Genomic DNA, 17,406 nt, shown 5'->3' on the forward strand with positions numbered 1-17,406 from the left:
CTGGGGGATTAAGTGTGGCGCACCTAGTTTATACTTCAGAAGCAGAGAAACTTTTAATTGCATCCTGTTTCACTATTATGTAAAATATGAACAAATACTGACTCGTAGTAAGTAAAAGCCAACCAACGGCAAGTACTACAGCAATCAGAATGCGAAAACGTATTTCCATTGATTTTTGGTGATTATTTGAAACTTTTAATTGCATCCTGTTTCACTATTATGTAAAATATGAACAAATACTGACCCGTAGTAAGTAAAAGCCCACCATTGGCAAGTACTACAGCAATCAGAATGCGAAAATGTATTTCCATTGATTTTTGGTGAATATTTGAAACTTTTAATTGCATCCTGTTTCACTATTATGTAAAATATGAACAAATACTGACCCGTAGTAAGTAAAAGCCAACCATCGGCAAGTACTACAGCAATCAGAATGCGAAAACGTATTTCCATTGATTTTTGGTGATTATTTGAAACTTTTAATTGCATCCTGTTTCACTATTATGTAAAATATGAACAAATACTGACCCGTAGTAAGTAAAAGCCCACCATTGGCAAGTACTACAGCAATCAGAATGAGAAAAAGTATTTCTATTGATTTTTGGTGAATATTGGAAACTATTAATTGCATCCTCATTCGCTATAATGCAAAATGTCAACAAATAATGACCTGTAGTAAATAAAAGCCCCCCACTGGCAAGTACTACAGCTATCAGAATGAGAATATGTGTTTTTATTGATTATTGGTGATTTCTTTCCTGAAACAATTCCATGGTGACGTCTATGTCACCAGTCCGTGGGGTGTAATTTGTGGACGGTCCCTAAAACAGATTGCAGCCGGACCGTAGATTACAGCGCTGTTCTTGCACAGATATCGATAGCAACAACTAATTTCGGTGTGATTTTTTTTCGGTGTGATTTTTTGGCAATACGCTGTCCTATACTGTCCTCAACATATTACACCCGTAATATAGTGCAATTGTGTTGTTTAAGCCGATTGCTGGATTAATCCGAATATCCAACCTCCAACCTGCTGCTAACTTTTACCCGCTCTGTTAGTCCATTATATGTTACAGAGAATAAAGTTAAACTGTTTCCACTAAGCCTGGCTCAAGTGAAGTGAATGAAAAAAGCGGCAGAGTAAAACAGAGACCGTCACGTGATACAGAAAAGCAACAGTCAAAAGCAACCCGATGCTCTATGTGTGTGCGTATGTGCAAACTCCAGCCCTTTCCCAAACCCCCTCCATCAACACTTCACTATATTTTGCATTAGTTTAGCTCTTTGCAACAGAGGACGCTGTGCTTTAAAGACACTTTATGTTCGTTCACATTTATGTCACTTTCAACCGAGGAGATTTTGGTAAGAAGACAAATGAAAAGAGATGGATATAACTCTCCTGTTTACCTGCTCATAACATGATGTAAGGATATATTATCACAATATTCATCTGTACCTCGATAAATAAAAGGTAGCACTTGTCACGGACGAGGCGGTGTTCATCTTGTTCTTCAGGAGACAGCTCCTCTTCCTCCTCCTCCTCTCTCCTCCAGGGTCGAATCTCTCTGCTGCAACAAGCCTTGAGAAGACAACAGACACAGAGATAAAATAAGTACACACATTTTCAAATAACTGCCTCATTGGATTGAATCAATTCACATTTTACCTTTTAATCGGCTGTGTTATAATTTTAAATGAGCACTAAACCAATTATAAATAGGAGATCAGTAGCAACGGGATCCTCCGGCGGAAGCGGAGACGGATGAGCTGCCATTCCCCCCCACACGCAGTCCGTCACACCGGCGGACTGAATGGAACACACTGGACCGCGGGATTCACACCAGCAACTCTCTGCTGGATGGAGTCGGATCAATGTGTTGTTCTTCAAGACTTTCACACCCCGCCCGCTCCCACAATGCAGCGCGCCCCATTGGCTAGCGGGCTCCGGGCGAAGGGCGCTGATTGGACGACGGAGCTGTCGATACAGGATGTGACTGGAGCTTAGCCTCAGCGCGGGAAATGACAGTCACGTGGGTGCAGCTCGCAGCTCCGGACTCACCCATCGCGAGAGTTGGCGGCGCAACATTATGGGCATAACTTTAGAAACTAAACATACAGTGTAGATCACATTAGTCCTCATGGTCGTCATGTAGGGTTAATATTTTTATCGGGAAATAAAAAGGATAAAAAAATCTATGTTTTTTAAAGTGACAATTTTGTAGGGTTTGATAATATTGGTGTATCTGTGGATATATACGATTTTAAAATATCTATGTTCTTTTTAGAATACAAAATATATGCTATATTATATGAAATAGCCTCATCTGTTAAACTTTGTAATCTTTTTTTCTCTTGAAAGAAACAAGACACATAAAAGGTAGAACAAAGATTTACACCATCCGTGGTTAAAGATTAAAAATGTAGCATATTGATACTCATTAATCCCAAATTAAGTATTTCCTGTTATTCCTCTGAATGTGTGGAGCTGATCCGTGTAATTATCAGAGGCTTTCAGATTTTCCATGCAGTCGACTCACTGATGAGCATTTGACAGAATATTTCTCATTCAGAAACAACTTAACACACAATCTGAGGCTCAGAAATTCATTGTTTTTATATCAGTGATGATTGATTAAATACTCAAGTTTGTGAATTATTACTTAGATAATTAGATTTACTTAACCTTTTTCCAACAATGTTTCATGGTGAGCAAAAGCCATTAACGAGAAAAAATAAAGATAATACACTTTATTTCTAAAGGGAAATAACATTTCAATAACAACCAACTGGAAATGGAAAAAATTATTTATCCAGACATGCAATGGGTCAAAACTGATGTCATCCTGCATCCATCGCCTCTTCCCAAGCCTCTTCTTGCTCTTCTGGCTGCAGGGGCAGTGACAAGTTGTACATAGATTTAGCACTTTGCAGTTTCTCACATCCAGACAGTGTCTGGATAAATTAAACGGGTCAAAACTGATGTCCTCTGCGTCCCTCGCCTCTCTGCTCTTCTGGCTGCAAAGGGCAGTGACATGTTGTACATAGAATTGGCACTTTGCAGTTACTCACATTAAAAGTAACTGTACTGAAATGCAGGTGAAGGTTGGAGACAAAGTGGCGGTGGGAGACGCGCTGATGGTGATGAACGCCATGAAGATGGAGGTGAGAGGCTCCTGCTGATTCCTCCTCCTCTTCACAGGAGCTCACTTTAATCCAGTTTAAAACTCACTCTGCTGAGATTCTGTTAAAGTTGATATCTTCTTTCTTCTGTGTTTGTCTGCAGCACACGATCCGGGCGCCGAAGTCTGGCGTGATCAAGTAGGTTTGCTTCATCCAAGGTTCTCAGGCCAATCGCTACGCTCCTCTGGTGGAGTTTGATGAGGAGGAGGGGGAGGAACGCGATGAGGGAAGCAGCCAGTGAATTCAACAACTACAGACAGACAGGAAGGAGAGAGATGGAGCGAGTTGCTGTGACAACAGCGTCCATGTCAGGACGGGATCTGATGAGTCCGGTTCACCTGACGTGTTCCTGGATTGAACTCGAGTCACAGACTCTTTCCACACACTGAACAACCAACTGGACTGGAAAAAATAATTTATCCAGACATGCAACTAGTCAAAACTGATCTCCTCTTGCGTCCATCGCCTTGTCCCATGCCTCGTCCCAAGCCTCTTCTCCCTCGTCTCTCTGCTCTTCTGGCTCGTCTTTGGGTCCTTCTGGCTGCAAAGGGCAGTGACACGTTGTACATAGAATTAGCACTTTGCAGTTACTCACATTAATAGTAACTGTACTGAAATGCATTGTAAAACTACATTGCTGTTCCTGTAACATTGGTGTCATGGCTGTGTTGAAATGACTGTACTAATCAGAGTATATTGATAATTGACATTAAGAGCTAAACTTAAAAAAAAATACATGCATAATTTATTGAAAATCAACTGTTTACAGTTTAAAACCCACAAGTCAATTTTCAATCTTATAAAAACAGAGAAAAACTTCAAATGATGAACTGATTGTTTCACAAACATTAAAATAACTTTGAAGGGTTAAACAAGTTAATTCATCTTCCACTTTGATGATGTCATCTTACTTTAGTTTGGAACACTTTGGGCTCCATAGGTGACCACAGGAGGTCGTCAGCGCTGGATCTGCCAATGGATTTGCAGTTTCCAAACTGCTCCCCTGCTTTTACCTGCATAGTTCAGATACAAATATGAAATAACTGGCAGGCTTGGAACTGTTATGCAGCTCTACTGACCACCCATGAAAACCCATCGCCGGAGCTTCTGGGGGATTAAGTGTGCTAGATGACTGTGGCTGTTTGTCCATTATGTGTTACAGATGTTACAGAGAATAAAGTTAAACTGTTTCCACTAAGCCTGGCTCAAGTGAAGTGAATGAAAAAAGCGGCAGAGTAAAACAGAGACCGTCACGTGATACAGAAAAGCAACAGTCAAAAGCAACCCGATGCTCTATGTGTGTGCGTATGTGCAAACTCCAGCCCTTTCCCAAACCCCCTCCATCAGCACTTCCCTATATTTTGCATTAGTTAACCTCTTTGCAACAGAGGACGCTGTGTTTTAAAGACACTTTATGTGCGTTCACATTTATGTCACTTTCAACCGAGGAGATTTTGGTAAGAAGAGAAATGAATAGAGATGGATATAACTCTCCTGTTTACCTGCTCATATCATGATGTCAGGATATATTATCACAATATTCCTCTGGACCTCGATAAATAAAAGGTAGCACTTGTCACGGACGAGTCGGTGTTCATCTTGTTCTTCAGGAGACAGCTCCTCTTCCTCTTCCTCCTCCTCCAGGGTCGAATCTCTCTGCTGCAACAAACCTTGAGAAGACAACAGACACAGAGATAAAATAAGTACACACATTTTCAAATAACTGCCTCATTGGATTGAATCAATTCACATTTTACCTTTTAATCGGCTGTGTTATCATTTTAAATGAGCACTAAACTAATTATAAATAGGAGATCAGTAGCAACGGGATCCTCCGGCGGAAGCGGAGACGGACGGGCTGCCATTCCCCCCCACACGCAGTCCGTCACCCAGGCGGACTGGATGGAACACACTGGACCGCGGGATTCACACAAGCAACTCTCTGCCTGGATGGAGACGGATCAATGTGTTGTTCTTCAAGACTTTCACACCCCGCCCGCTCCCACAATGCAGCGCGCCCCATTGGCTAGCGGGCTCCGGGCGAAGGGCGCTGATTGGACGACGGAGCTGTCGATCCCGGATGTGACTGGAGCTTAGCCTCAGCGCGGGAAATGACAGTCACGTGGTTGCAGCTGGTGGCGCCATGCAGAACGAAGTCCCGCGTTCCTCCACTTGTTGTTTCCGCCCCCCCCCCTGCATAATATGGAGGACAAAACAGGACATAAGTATAAATAAATAAATGTAGAAATAAATACAGAAATGAATAAATAAATAAATAAAATGTGGAAGACATTTATTTATTTATTTCTGTTGTTATTAACGTATTTATTTATTTCTGTATTAATTAATTAATTTCCTTTTTTATTAATTTATTTATTTATTTCTGTATTTATTTCTACATTTATTTATTTATTTATTTATACTTATGTCATGTATGGTCCTCCATACTTGTAGGGACAGAGATTGTGGAGGTGGTAAACTAGTGGTGGAGCTCCTGTCTTCAGAGTCACAGGCTTCATTCAAACTCACTGTGTTAATGTGTGGAGCTCAAACTCAACCACCTGACCTGAGTAACTACAACAACTCATGAAACACCCAAGAAAGTAGTTGTGCCTAGTGATGGCGAGATGAAGCTTCATGAAGCGTTGAAGCTTTCCATCCAATTGGTTCGCTCATGGGCCGAAGCATCATAGGGCTTCATTTGCTCTACTGCGCCATCAAGTGGACATTAAATGTAAAATGTAATTATAATGACACCATGGATTTGTAGTGTGAAGCTTTGAATTGAATAATTGAATGAATGATGTTTGTGATGCCAATACATAAGCGATTATTATTAATATGGTGTCTGTCTTTATGATACAATGGCGGGGTCAAAAGGGAAAGTGGAAACAAATTGGTGAGAGGGTTGTGATGTGAATGTGCTTGTGTTACTTGGTTTGTGATTGTACTTATGTGTATGGGGACAAAATGTATCACGTACAATAGAGATAACGGTTTATGAATTTTTATTTAAATTTAAATTTTTGAAATAACTTCGCCTGCTTCAGAAACGATCCTTTCACAGGGCACAGATGAAGCTGGGGTACAAAGTAAAGATACCGCCCCCCCCCCCCCCCAATACTCTAATCGTATGGATTTTGAAAGAGACGTATGTGGTCATCAACACAAGCCTCGATACCCGCTTTACAAAACTCATCCTGTATACTCGACACACGCTTCGAAGCCTCGACACCGGAGGACACATCTACCTAAAACACGGCCCAAGTTTTTATTTGTCATATATTATGGAAGTTAAGACAGGGTCAAAAGTACAATGAATGGTGTTGGCCAAGAAGAAAGCGGTCAGCTCAGCAGGGCACTCGTTAAATTACAAAATAAGAGCAGCAATACACTTTCAAAGGTGCTTGACATTTAACCGTGGAGTGTGTGTGAACAGTTATTGCACGTGTTTGTGTGTAAAAAATTTACATTGGTCTGTGCAAGATAGAACCAGTCAATATTTCGTGAAATCATTTTTCCCCAAATGCAGTCAACTCACCCGAGTCCTGCCAGGGGAAACAAAATAGCCTCATACATACTAAAAATACTTTATTTCAGCGATTTAATACATAGGTTGTATTTTAGTATTTAAAATAGAATACTATGCAGCCAGTAATAAATATCAGAACTTTAAAAAAAAATTTAGGTCAAGATGGATGTCTCTTCAATGTCTAAAACCCATGACAATAATGTTGTGTTGGCTACGGCTAATGACACAAATCAAGGTTTTAGAACCATACTGTAAAAATGGTTCTTAAATTAATAAATATGAATAAATAGTTATATTACAGTTTTTCTATTCTTTAGAACATTTTCATGTATACAACTTAAAGACTGATGATACCACTGATATATATACAGTATATACAGTATATATAGATAGACAGGCCTATACAATGAAAAGCACTAAAAGCAGTGGAACACAAAACAATGTCTGAATAAGTTATGTGAGAAAATTAATATTAAGGGCTTTGAAAGAAGTTGCAGTGTTAAATGGATTGTTTCACCTTCAGGCAAACAGTCTTAAGGTGAAGGTGTTTGTCAGTAAAATCTGTTCATCAAAAATGAATATTTGTTCATGTTTTATATGTGCATATAAAAAATAGTTTTACTTAAGCTCAAATTGAAACTTGAATTTGGATTCTGACACACATTTGTGAGTGCCCAAATCTAAACACACATTTTTTAAGCAGTCAGTGATTAATGAATTATTACTTTAATTTCTATGATCACAGTTGTTTTATATTACCTATTCATGAACAGTTTCCATGTCTCACTCTTCTGCCACCAGCAGTTTTTTTTCAGTTGAAAACATTTATGTGTTAATTCTCCATGAAAATTGCTCACAATTTGCTCACAAACAGGAGGAGACCTGGTTCCTGAACCAACAATTTGGAGCAGAGGACACAAAGAAATGATGTTCATCCGGACTTGTCGCTCTAGCTGTAACTCCCAATGCTGAATGCTGGTTGTGAAAATTCATCCCAGCACAACTAAGGTTGTTGAGGTCTACTGGTTGTACGGTGTCTCTGGAGTGGTGGATCCCGGACAGAGCTGCCTGGCAGGGACGGTACAGCACTCAGAGCTCAGGGAGGACGACAGGAAGTGGACACGACAAGCCAAGTTGTCCAGGAAGTCCCTCTGGAGCTTTGTTATTGCTTGTGAAAGCACGATCGGCAGCGACTGCACGCTGAGGAGGATGGAGTCGAGTTTCGCCTCCAGAGCTACGATCCTCCCGTCCAGCTCCTCGCTCCGATGCTGCAGCTCCGACACCAGATCATACATCATGTTCTGAGTCTTAAGGCAGCAGGGAGGACAGGTCACATATCTGACCTTGAGGTCACTTTGAAGAAGGCATCACAGAGTCACTCAGCATATTCGATTGTGATGATAAAATACAGTTATATCTTTATCAGTAAAATCCTGATTGCTTATCTTACTTACTTATTCATTTGCAGAGCTGTGGACTCTTAATGCTTCCATACCAAAATGAAACTATACATCATGTCACATGCACATTTCTTTCCATTTGTGATCCCTAAAGAGGCATTTTTCACTGCAGACATTTTGAGATGTCATGGAAGGTAAAGTATAGGTTTTAGTTTTTCTCCTTCTGTTGAGCAAAGGGATTTTCCCCAGATGTGAGCGTTGGTCTCCCAGTTTGAGCCAGATGATTATGAATGATTACTTTTAGCCGACTCAGTTTCTCCTTTGACCATTTTTGAAAAATGTGAAGGAAACCACACATGCAGACCTTGGCAAGGTCAGCGACTCTGTTGGCCTGGTCAGTTAATTTCCTTTGCTCCATTTTGACTCTTCGCAGTCTAAGGTAGAAAAAGAAAATTAGAAACACGGTCACTTTCTTGCCAAGAAAAATAATTGCAGATTACAATTTTGAAATTTTGTTGTAACAATTTAGCATTTAGCAAATTGAGGTAACATGCACAATTTCTACAAGTTGTTGAAACTTATTCTTACTGGTGGATGGCTTGCAGGAATTTACGCTGATGGTGGCATACTCTGGCGTGATCGATCTTCTTCACCAGCTTAGTGTTTTTGTAGATGAGCCACGTCTCCCTCAACACGTTGGCTGCTGGGTTTTTTATCTGGGGGGGAAAAAACACACAAATGAAACAGCAAAGAAGGAGAAGCTTTTACAGGCCAACATAGCAGCATTACAAGTTCTTTTACCTTCTTCATCAACAAGAAAGATGAAGACGAAGACTGGCATGAGCTTTAAACGGATTTTATTGGTAAAGTTATTGTGTCAATGAGACTTTCAAGCTTTTGACATTACTAAAATGACCAAGCTATATATCCTCAAAAAAAGCCCTCATCTTGTACAGGAGGAAACTGGCCTCTCTTATCAACAGCAGCAGACGCTTTGGCTTCTCGCCAGCTGTGCTAGTGTCCTCTAAAATGCTGGTGGGCTGGTGGAATTAAAATGTGAACAATTCTGAAAACACTTGTGATCGAACAATCCGAATTGTGCTGCCTTGTTAATCACAAATCTGTTTTTCAAAATGACCGATATTATCATGAGATGTCTCTGACAACACAACAATTCAACTTAAATTCAGCTTATCGTAACAACATTTACTTATCTTGGTTGTTACCTGATTTATATACTATTTAATTTTATTGTGGCGAGTGGCTCTGTTGGTCACAAAGCTTTTCTCCAGTGCAGCAACATTCATATACTGAGCTGCTGAGGCAGCGAACTGCTTTGTAGGTTTGTCTGATGCCAGGTGGAGAGACCACAAACACAATACAGGGCTGCAGCAGCATGACCACAAGTACATAAACAAAAAACTGAAAGGTAAATAAGGTGAAAATAAATACAGTTTACCTGCTGTTATATGTGGGGAATTGGGTTTTACACACAAAACGTTTTTACTAAAGCTATTGACAGGTTTTCAATTATTAGGAAATGCAAAAAAAAGAACTGGAAAATAAAGACAAAACAGAACATGATTTTTGAGCCACTATATTATTTTATTAGAAGTGGTGTGTGTGGTATATTTCATATTCAGAGGCATAAGATCTGTTTTGCATTTATAGTTTTTTTCTAAATAACCCCCAGAAAAACTGAATCTGAATTTTCAAATCTGAGCACAGTGTTGTTTAGTGTTAATATAAATTTGCTGCTGCTGTTTGGTTTGTTGGATGTCGAGGACACGGGACGATCCCTGTGCTTCTTGGCTTGATTCCTTTGAGGCAGATTTATAAATGGACACTTTTGTCCATCCAGGCTCTTGTGGCGGAGGAGATAAGAGACCCTGTGAGGACCTTTGAAAAACTGAGCTTTAATGACAACTTCAACTGACCTTTTACTTTCCATTTTGCATTAAAGAAACCAGTTCCCTTTCTCTTTCCCTAGCAACCAATCAGCCCACTCCCGGATTTATAGGGATTTCTTTGAGCTTGTGAACGTATGATGTTGCGCCTGAACATCACACGTACTCCGGTCTGATGTTACAAGGCTTTTTTTTGTCTATCTGCATCCTAACCTGTTGCCGCTCCTCTAACCCTCCCACTCTCTGTCCATTTGCATGTCCACCCTTTACCAGGCCAGCTGCTGCTGCCCTTTTCTTTCTTCATGATGAATTCTAATCATCACTTTCAAAGGAAAGCGTCTCCAAAGCTCCTTTATCAACTGCTCGTACTGGGAGGAGGGAGGCAACTGTCCACCACCCACTCAGGCTGCTCCTCTCACCACTTCTGATCTGCAGACCGGGAGAACTTCCTATTTGTAAGCTGCCTCTTTGAGTTTGGACAAAGCAAGATATGGAAGAAGAAGGTAATGATCACCAGTGGGGATTTTATTGTTTTGTTGTAATTTTTTTTTTAGGACAAATTCATGAGCAAAAAAAAAACAAGTTTATATAATTTTAATTGCAGTTAAAGGGTTATAAATAGGGTAACCACCATTTAGAAATATTTGCTGCCCTAAACAAAAATTCACCTATGACAAAATTTGATATTGAAGTTAATATAAAAGGTAAGACTAACTATTACAATTGTCAAGCTGTTGTCTTTGTGTATTTTTATTTTCTTAGGGATCATGTGGATGGTGACGATAACATTTTGGGCAGAACTTTAGAAACTAACATACAGTGTAGATCACATTAGTCCTCATGGTCGTCACTATAGGTTAATTATTTTTAGGAAAATAAAACGGATAAAAATCTATGTTTTTTATAGTGACAATTTAGTAGGGTTTGATAATATAGGTGTATCTGTGGATATATACAATTTAAAAATATCTATATATTCTTTTTAGAATACAAAATAAATGCTTTATTATATGAAATATTGGTGGTTAAAGATAAAAAAAATGTAGGACTGTACATTGATACTCATTAATCCCAAATTAAGTATTTCCTGTTATTCCTCTGAATAATGTGTGGAACTGATCCGTGTAATTATCAGAGGCTGATTTTCCATGCACAGTCGACTAACATATGAGCATTTGTTTCTCATTCAGAAACAGCTTAACACACAATCTGAGGCTCAGAAATTCATTGCTTTTATATCAGTGATGATTGATTAAATACTCAAGTTTGTGAATTATTACATAGATAATTAGATTTACTTAACCTTTTTCCAACAATGTTTCATGGTTAGCAAAAGCCATTAAGAAGAGAGAAGGAGAAAAAACATTTATCTGTTGTTTCTGCAAAAGATTTTTTGTTTTCATTTTTAAATGTCATCACAGTTAATGAAAATCATAAATTAATGTATAATATGTTCATGTTGTTAAAGTGTATCATCCTTATATAAATATATATGATTGATTTTCATTATTGTGTCCTGCACATTATGTATCCAGCCTAAATCAGGCTTACAAGACAACATGAGAAACAGAAATGGTTCATGAATGAAAGATGTATTTTCTTTTTCTCTTTCCAGTGTCTAGAAACATGATCTGCTTGTGATCTCTTTACAGCTCTGCATTGATGCCATGAGGTTGATTCTGGTTAAACCCGCCAACGCAACGCGACGCCTCGACTCAACAGGTGAAGTCTTCCCTAACGGGGATCATGAGCATTGCACCTCGGGCGGTCCGCCACCTCCGACAAGAACCCCTGAGCACGATCAGTACTCTGGAACCCCAGTCGAGGCATCTTCATCTCCACAGGAGACAAGTCTCTGCTGCGTAGCACCTTCACCCCATGAAAAATCAAATGGAATCCATCAAGTTTCAGCTCAGATGTCGCCACTGAAAACTCGGAACCTAACCTTATCCCAGCTGAGTGATCAGGAGTGGCTGCTGCTTTGTGGCCAGGTCAGCCGCGTAGGGGATGACTCGCCCTCGGCAGAGAGAGGAGGGACCAGCGGGGGCCATCCAAACCACAACGACAGATGTGGATGTTCCTGTCCTGACGCACACCAGCATTCACAGACTTTTCAAGCGGCATCAACACTTGGCACTGTGAAGGATCGTCCCTCCAGAGTCACAAATAAGAGAAGACTTTCACGCTCACCACATACCCAGTCTTTCTCTCAGAGCAGCCTAGGTTCGACCTCATGCCAGGTTTTACCACAGCAAACCAACCATAGGGATCTTTTCAAACCTGCAACAAACCAACCACATGATAATTCCATGCCTCAGTGCAGTGACCATGACGGTCAGAAGGAGCTTTCGCAGCGGCAGCATCCTTGCAATCATTTCAAACTCAAGGACAGCAGCCAAGCAACCTGCCCCAATTTGTTCAACATTCCTCTAAACTCAGTTGAGTGTGCTGAGACAAATCAGATTCTTCACCAGCGGCCTCAGCCAGGCGTCACTGCAGACCTCAACTGGAGAGAGATTTTTGGTAAAGAACCACTGTTGGTTCAACAGCGTCAAAATCGAGACTCTCGTGGCTCCATGACTGGTGATCAGGCCTGTAAATCACCTGGGGATCCTTCAATCATTCTTAAGTGTCGTCATCTCCCTTACAACCTCCTGACCAGTACTTCACGCATGAAGAGGTCATCCACTCCAGACAAAAGTGTTCAGTCCTTCTCCATCAGCCAGTACAGCTCACTTGAGAACCAGGATCTAGTCGAGGAGAGAACTAAACAGGGACAAAGTCAGGTACATGTACTTCTCTTAATCATGTATTTTCTTTTTGGGCAGTCCTGTTTCTCTTGTTTACTCTGTTAAAGGTTTTCTCCCAGGCACATTGTATGATCGATGACATTCCCTGTGCTGACTCTTACTTGCAGACATCCTCTGAACTCGATGGGTCCAAAGTCTCCCTCCCTAAACATTCTCCCCGAGCAGCAGACAACTTAGAAACCAGTGGCTCAGTTAACGGGGATGCAGTGCGACCACTGAGCAGCTACAGCGCTCTGAGATCCAGTCTTGCAGATCTTCACTCGGGCCAACAGCCTCTCCCGCTTCCTAATAGTGCCGTCCTCGAGGATGCGTTCTCCAAAGTCCTCAGAGAAGAGTCCAGTAAGGCCAACAGCGACAACCTGAGCAGGGAGGAGGGCAGCGCCCCACAGAAGAGAACCAAGGACCTGAGCTACCGGCTGGGCCAAAGGAGAGCTCTCTTTGGGAAGCGTAAACAACTGAGTGACTACGCGTTGGTCTTTGGGATGTTGGGCATTATCATCATGGTGATTGAGACAGAGCTTTCCAGGGGATTTTACAGCAAGGTTCGTCCTCATCAGACTTACGTCCTCTGTAGAGGAGGTTATATTTACACCCCTGTCTGTTTGTTTGTTTGTTTGTTTGTTTGTTTGTTTGTTTGTAAGCAAGTTTACGCAAAAACTACTTGATGGTTTAATATGAAACTTTGTAGCAGGATGTAGTATCGGTCATGGAAGGATGTTCTAAATTTGGGGGCAGATTCAAGACTTATTTTATTGAGTCACTTTATTTTTTCACTGATTTCCAGGCGAATAATTAATGGAGCTTGATTAATAATACGAACCTATTAAGGGGACTTATATCTAAGACTCTGTGTAATTTTGTCCAGCTTGATTCAATTTAAGGGGACTGTTGGGCCCCGGCGGAGGTATGTGCTATACTGAGAGCCATTCTAGCTTATAAAGTGTGATTTGTTTAATAAATACAGATAAACAACGATTACAACACAATTCATAATACTTTCTGACACCATTGAGCAATGCAGCCGAGAAAAGGGAATGCTCATGAAATTGAAGCCAACAACAATTTAATGTGTCATTAGAATGAATGGCTTTTAGAAGAAAGAAATTCCCTCCTTTACCACTGTTAATTTGCACTGGTCACTTGTGTAGCTTTAATGTTTCTGTTTCCATTATTTGCAGGAGTCCATATACTCATATGTCATGAAAGGTCTAATCAGCCTTTCTACTGCTATTCTCCTTGGACTCATTGGGATGTACCACGCGAGGGAAATCCAGGTAAATACTATAAATAAATGAATAATAAAGACCATTTCGTTCAGTTTCATGTGGTCTTTTTGTTTTGCTTGACAAACCTGACTATCTGAGAGTGGCAATGACTGATTTTTTTTTTACATTGTATAACGTTGCAAAATAGGACACTTTTCGATATATTCCTTGATTTCCTTGAATAATTCTTGGATCTTGATGAAATAAAACAAGCATGTTTAGGAATATTTAGTTATGATATGTGTGTTTGAAATTGGATGCAGATACAAATATAAATCTGGTTTAGTTAATTTAATCTTAGTTTGATAAGGGGACAGTTGATCCTTGGTGGAGGTGAGTGCCAGTCTAGTGTTCATAACTGTATCAATCATATGAATAAAACATTGAAATTAAAACTACAGTTTAAAATTGATAATTGACATCAATTTATTATATACAGTTTATATCTACTATATTATATCGCTCTATGTTATTAAATCCTTTGGACTTCTGTTCTTTTCTCTTACAGCTCTTCATGGTGGACAATGGAGCAGACGATTGGAGGATAGCTATCACCTTTGAGCGTGTGCTCATTGTCACGTTGGAGCTTCTGGTCTGTGCCATCCATCCAATCCCTGGTCGGTACGTGTTCAACTGGACGGCTCGACTGGCCGTCAGTTACACGGCATCAGTGGCCGACGCTGATGTGGACATCTTCCTCTCCGTGCCCATGTTCCTGCGCCTCTACCTGATAGGCCGGGTCATGCTGCTCCACAGCAAACTGTTCACGGACGCCACCTCCCGCAGCATCGGGGCCCTCAACAAGATCAGCTTCGACACTCGTTTTGTGATGAAGACCCTGATGACCATTTGCCCCGGGACAGTCCTTCTGGTGTTCAGTGTGACCTGTTGGATCATTGCAGCGTGGACCGTGCGGCTGTGTGAGAGGTATCAGCAAACAAATTCTGAGCTTTTCACACCTTCTTTTATCCTTTTTAGAAACAACTTGCTTTAGTTAAGTATCATTAAAAGGTTTATAGAAGTCCAGTCAACCTTGTTTTTAACTGTTACCTATTCAATCCTTTAAATTTTTCATCTATAATTTGTAAAGTAAAGTTTGCCCTTGACATCCCAGCCTCAGTCTTCATCCCCAGTTCCCATGTCTTTTCAGGTATCATGATGCACAGGAGGTAACTAGTACCTTTCTTGGAGCAATGTGGCTGATCTCCATCACCTTCCTATCCATCGGCTACGGAGACATGGTCCCTCACACCTACTGTGGAAAAGGTGTTTGCCTATTAACAGGAATTATGGTGAGACTCATACAGTACAAAAAGACATATAGCACAAGGTAAACCTATTAAAACAAAAACAGTAAACCAACCAAATATCCAGATTTCATCTATGAGTGAAGCAACAATTGTATAATTTGCTTATTTAGTTGTGTAATTTGTACCAAACTGATGAAAATCACATGCAGGAAGAATCACAGGGCAGTCAGTAATTGTTACATGTTTAAATTATTTCTGCTGACATCAACTATAAGTAAATATATTGTATTATAATTAAAAGTACTTTAAAGTAACGTGGCTGTCACTAACCACTGCTCTCCTTCTCAGGGAGCGGGCTGTACTGCTTTAGTTGTTGCTGTTGTTGCAAGGAAGTCCGAACTCACCAGAGCCGAAAAGCACGTCCATAATTTCATGATGGACACTCAACTCTACAAAAAGGTAACTTCAGGATCAGAGATGCCAATTTGTTGTACGTTATTCATAATATTATTGGTCAAATTAACCTGACCAGACTGGGCAAGTTTAGGTTTTGTATAGTTTATCTCTCAGAGCTTTACAGTGGAACCTGCATTTATGTTAAGATTTTATATTAAAAATGAATGTTTATTTTCCATATTCAAGTTCTGTAAATTTTGCATTATTTATAAATTATTTATAATAAAGTTAAATTGAAAAACAACAAACCTTAAATACATTTCTTCATCATTAGGGTTTGATAACAACTTGTTAGGAATCACTGCAAATGTTTTGGGTATTGGATTAATATTTTACTCTTTTCATTGCCCCTAAAGAATCCCAATCAGTCAGACTCTATACAGTTTGCAGTACAGGACCCAAACAGTACTTAGTGTAAATGCTGGTATGTTGGCCTGTAGAAGCTTCTCCTTCTCTGCTGTTTCATTTGTGTGTTTTTTCCTCCCCAGATAAAAAACACAGCAGCCAACGTGTTGAGGGAGACGTGGCTCATCTACAAAAACACTAAGCTGGTGAAGAAGATCGATCACGCCAGAGTACGCCACCATCAGCGTAAATTCCTGCAAGCCATCCACCAGTAAGAATAAGTTTAAATAACTTGTAGAAAATGCTACGTCAATTTGGGAAATGTTCTATTGTTACAACAAAATTTCTGCATTTATTTTGCTTGTCAAGAAGGTGACCGAGTTTCTGATTTTCTTTTTTACCGTAGACTGCGAAGAGTCAAAATGGAGCAAAGGAAATTAACTGACCAGGCCAACACAGTCGCTGACCTTGCCAAGGTCTGTATGTGTGGTTTCTTTCACATTTTTCAAAAATGGTCAAAGGAGAAACTGAGTCAGCTAATAGTAATCATTCGTAATAATCAGGAAAAATTCCTTTGCTCAACAGAAGGAGAAAAACTAAAACCTGTATTTTACCTTCCATGACCTCTCGAAATGTCTGCGGTTAAAAATGCCTCTTCAGGAATCACAAATTGAAAGAAATGTGCATGTCACATGATGTATAGTTTCATTTTGGTATGGAAGCATTAAGAGTCCACAGCTCTGCAAATGAATAAATAAGTAAGATAAGTAATTATGATTTTACTGAAAAAGATTTAACTGTATTTTATTATCACAATGTAATACGCTGAGTGACTCTATGATGCCTTCTTCAAAGTGACCTCAAGGTCAGATATGTGACCTGTCCTCCCTGCTGCCTTCAGACTCAGAACATGATGTATGATCTGGTGTCGGAGCTGCAGCATCGGAGCGAGGAGCTGGACGGGAGGATCGTAGCTCTGGAGGCGAAACTCGACTCCATCCTCCTCAGCGTGCAGTCGCTGCCGATCGTGCTTTCTCAAGCAATAACAAAGCTACAGAGGGACTTCCTGGACAACTTGGCTTGTCGTGTCCACTTCCTGTCGTCCTCCCTGAGCTCTGAGTGCTGTACCGTCCCTGCCAGGGAGCTCTGTCCGGGATCCACCCCTCCAGAGACACCGTACAACCAGTAGACCTCAACAACCTTAATTGTGCTGGGATGAATTTTCCCAACCAGCATCCAGCATTGGGAGTTACAGCTATAG

The 17,406-nt window shown here is 40.4% G+C and overlaps 2 protein-coding genes and 1 long non-coding RNA gene across 3 annotated transcripts; 1 reads left to right on the forward strand and 2 right to left on the reverse strand.

The window, feature by feature from the left end:
* Window positions 1–2,789: 2,789 nt before the first annotated feature.
* Window positions 2,790–5,124, reverse strand: LOC133010925 (uncharacterized). Its single transcript, XR_009680703.1, has 4 exons — window positions 4,938–5,124; window positions 4,683–4,850; window positions 4,092–4,193; window positions 2,790–3,721 (listed from the first exon to the last, which is right to left on the reverse strand). It is a non-coding gene; the product is annotated as an uncharacterized LOC133010925 (long non-coding RNA).
* A 2,607-nt stretch (window positions 5,125–7,731) lies between these two features.
* LOC133010630 (small conductance calcium-activated potassium channel protein 2-like) lies at window positions 7,732–8,922 on the reverse strand. Its single transcript, XM_061078223.1, has 4 exons — window positions 8,914–8,922; window positions 8,701–8,828; window positions 8,477–8,546; window positions 7,732–8,019 (listed from the first exon to the last, which is right to left on the reverse strand). Exons 1-4 carry the CDS (start codon window positions 8,920–8,922, stop codon window positions 7,732–7,734), a joined length of 495 nt encoding a protein of 164 aa, XP_060934206.1.
* A 2,764-nt stretch (window positions 8,923–11,686) lies between these two features.
* On the forward strand, window positions 11,687–17,334 carry LOC133010631 (small conductance calcium-activated potassium channel protein 1-like). Its single transcript, XM_061078224.1, has 9 exons — window positions 11,687–12,811; window positions 12,937–13,371; window positions 14,008–14,103; window positions 14,603–15,021; window positions 15,245–15,386; window positions 15,693–15,803; window positions 16,289–16,416; window positions 16,552–16,621; window positions 17,047–17,334. The coding sequence occupies exons 1-9, from the start codon at window positions 11,687–11,689 to the stop codon at window positions 17,332–17,334; spliced, it is 2,814 nt and encodes a 937-aa protein (XP_060934207.1).
* Window positions 17,335–17,406: the final 72 nt, after the last annotated feature.

The sequence above is a fragment of the Limanda limanda genome, chromosome 9 (genome assembly GCF_963576545.1).
Source record: "Limanda limanda chromosome 9, fLimLim1.1, whole genome shotgun sequence".
NCBI classification, from domain to species: Eukaryota; Metazoa; Chordata; class Actinopteri; order Pleuronectiformes; family Pleuronectidae; genus Limanda; species Limanda limanda.

Bases quoted from the DNA above. Each gene is read 5' to 3' on its own strand.
- LOC133010630 (XM_061078223.1), bottom strand. The intron at 8,547-8,700 runs GTAAGAATAAGT...TTTCTACCTTAG, and splicing joins TTCCTGCAAGCCATCCACCA to ACTGCGAAGAGTCAAAATGG. The intron at 8,020-8,476 runs GTCTGCATGTGT...TGCTGCCTTAAG, and splicing joins GAGTCGCTGACCTTGCCAAG to ACTCAGAACATGATGTATGA.
- LOC133010631 (XM_061078224.1), top strand. From the start codon at position 11,687: ATGAGGTTGATTCTGGTTAAACCCGCCAACGCAACGCGACGCCTCGAC. The intron at 14,104-14,602 runs GTAAATACTATA...TTTCTCTTACAG, and splicing joins ACCACGCGAGGGAAATCCAG to CTCTTCATGGTGGACAATGG. The intron at 16,417-16,551 runs GTAAGAATAAGT...TTTTTACCGTAG, and splicing joins TTCCTGCAAGCCATCCACCA to ACTGCGAAGAGTCAAAATGG.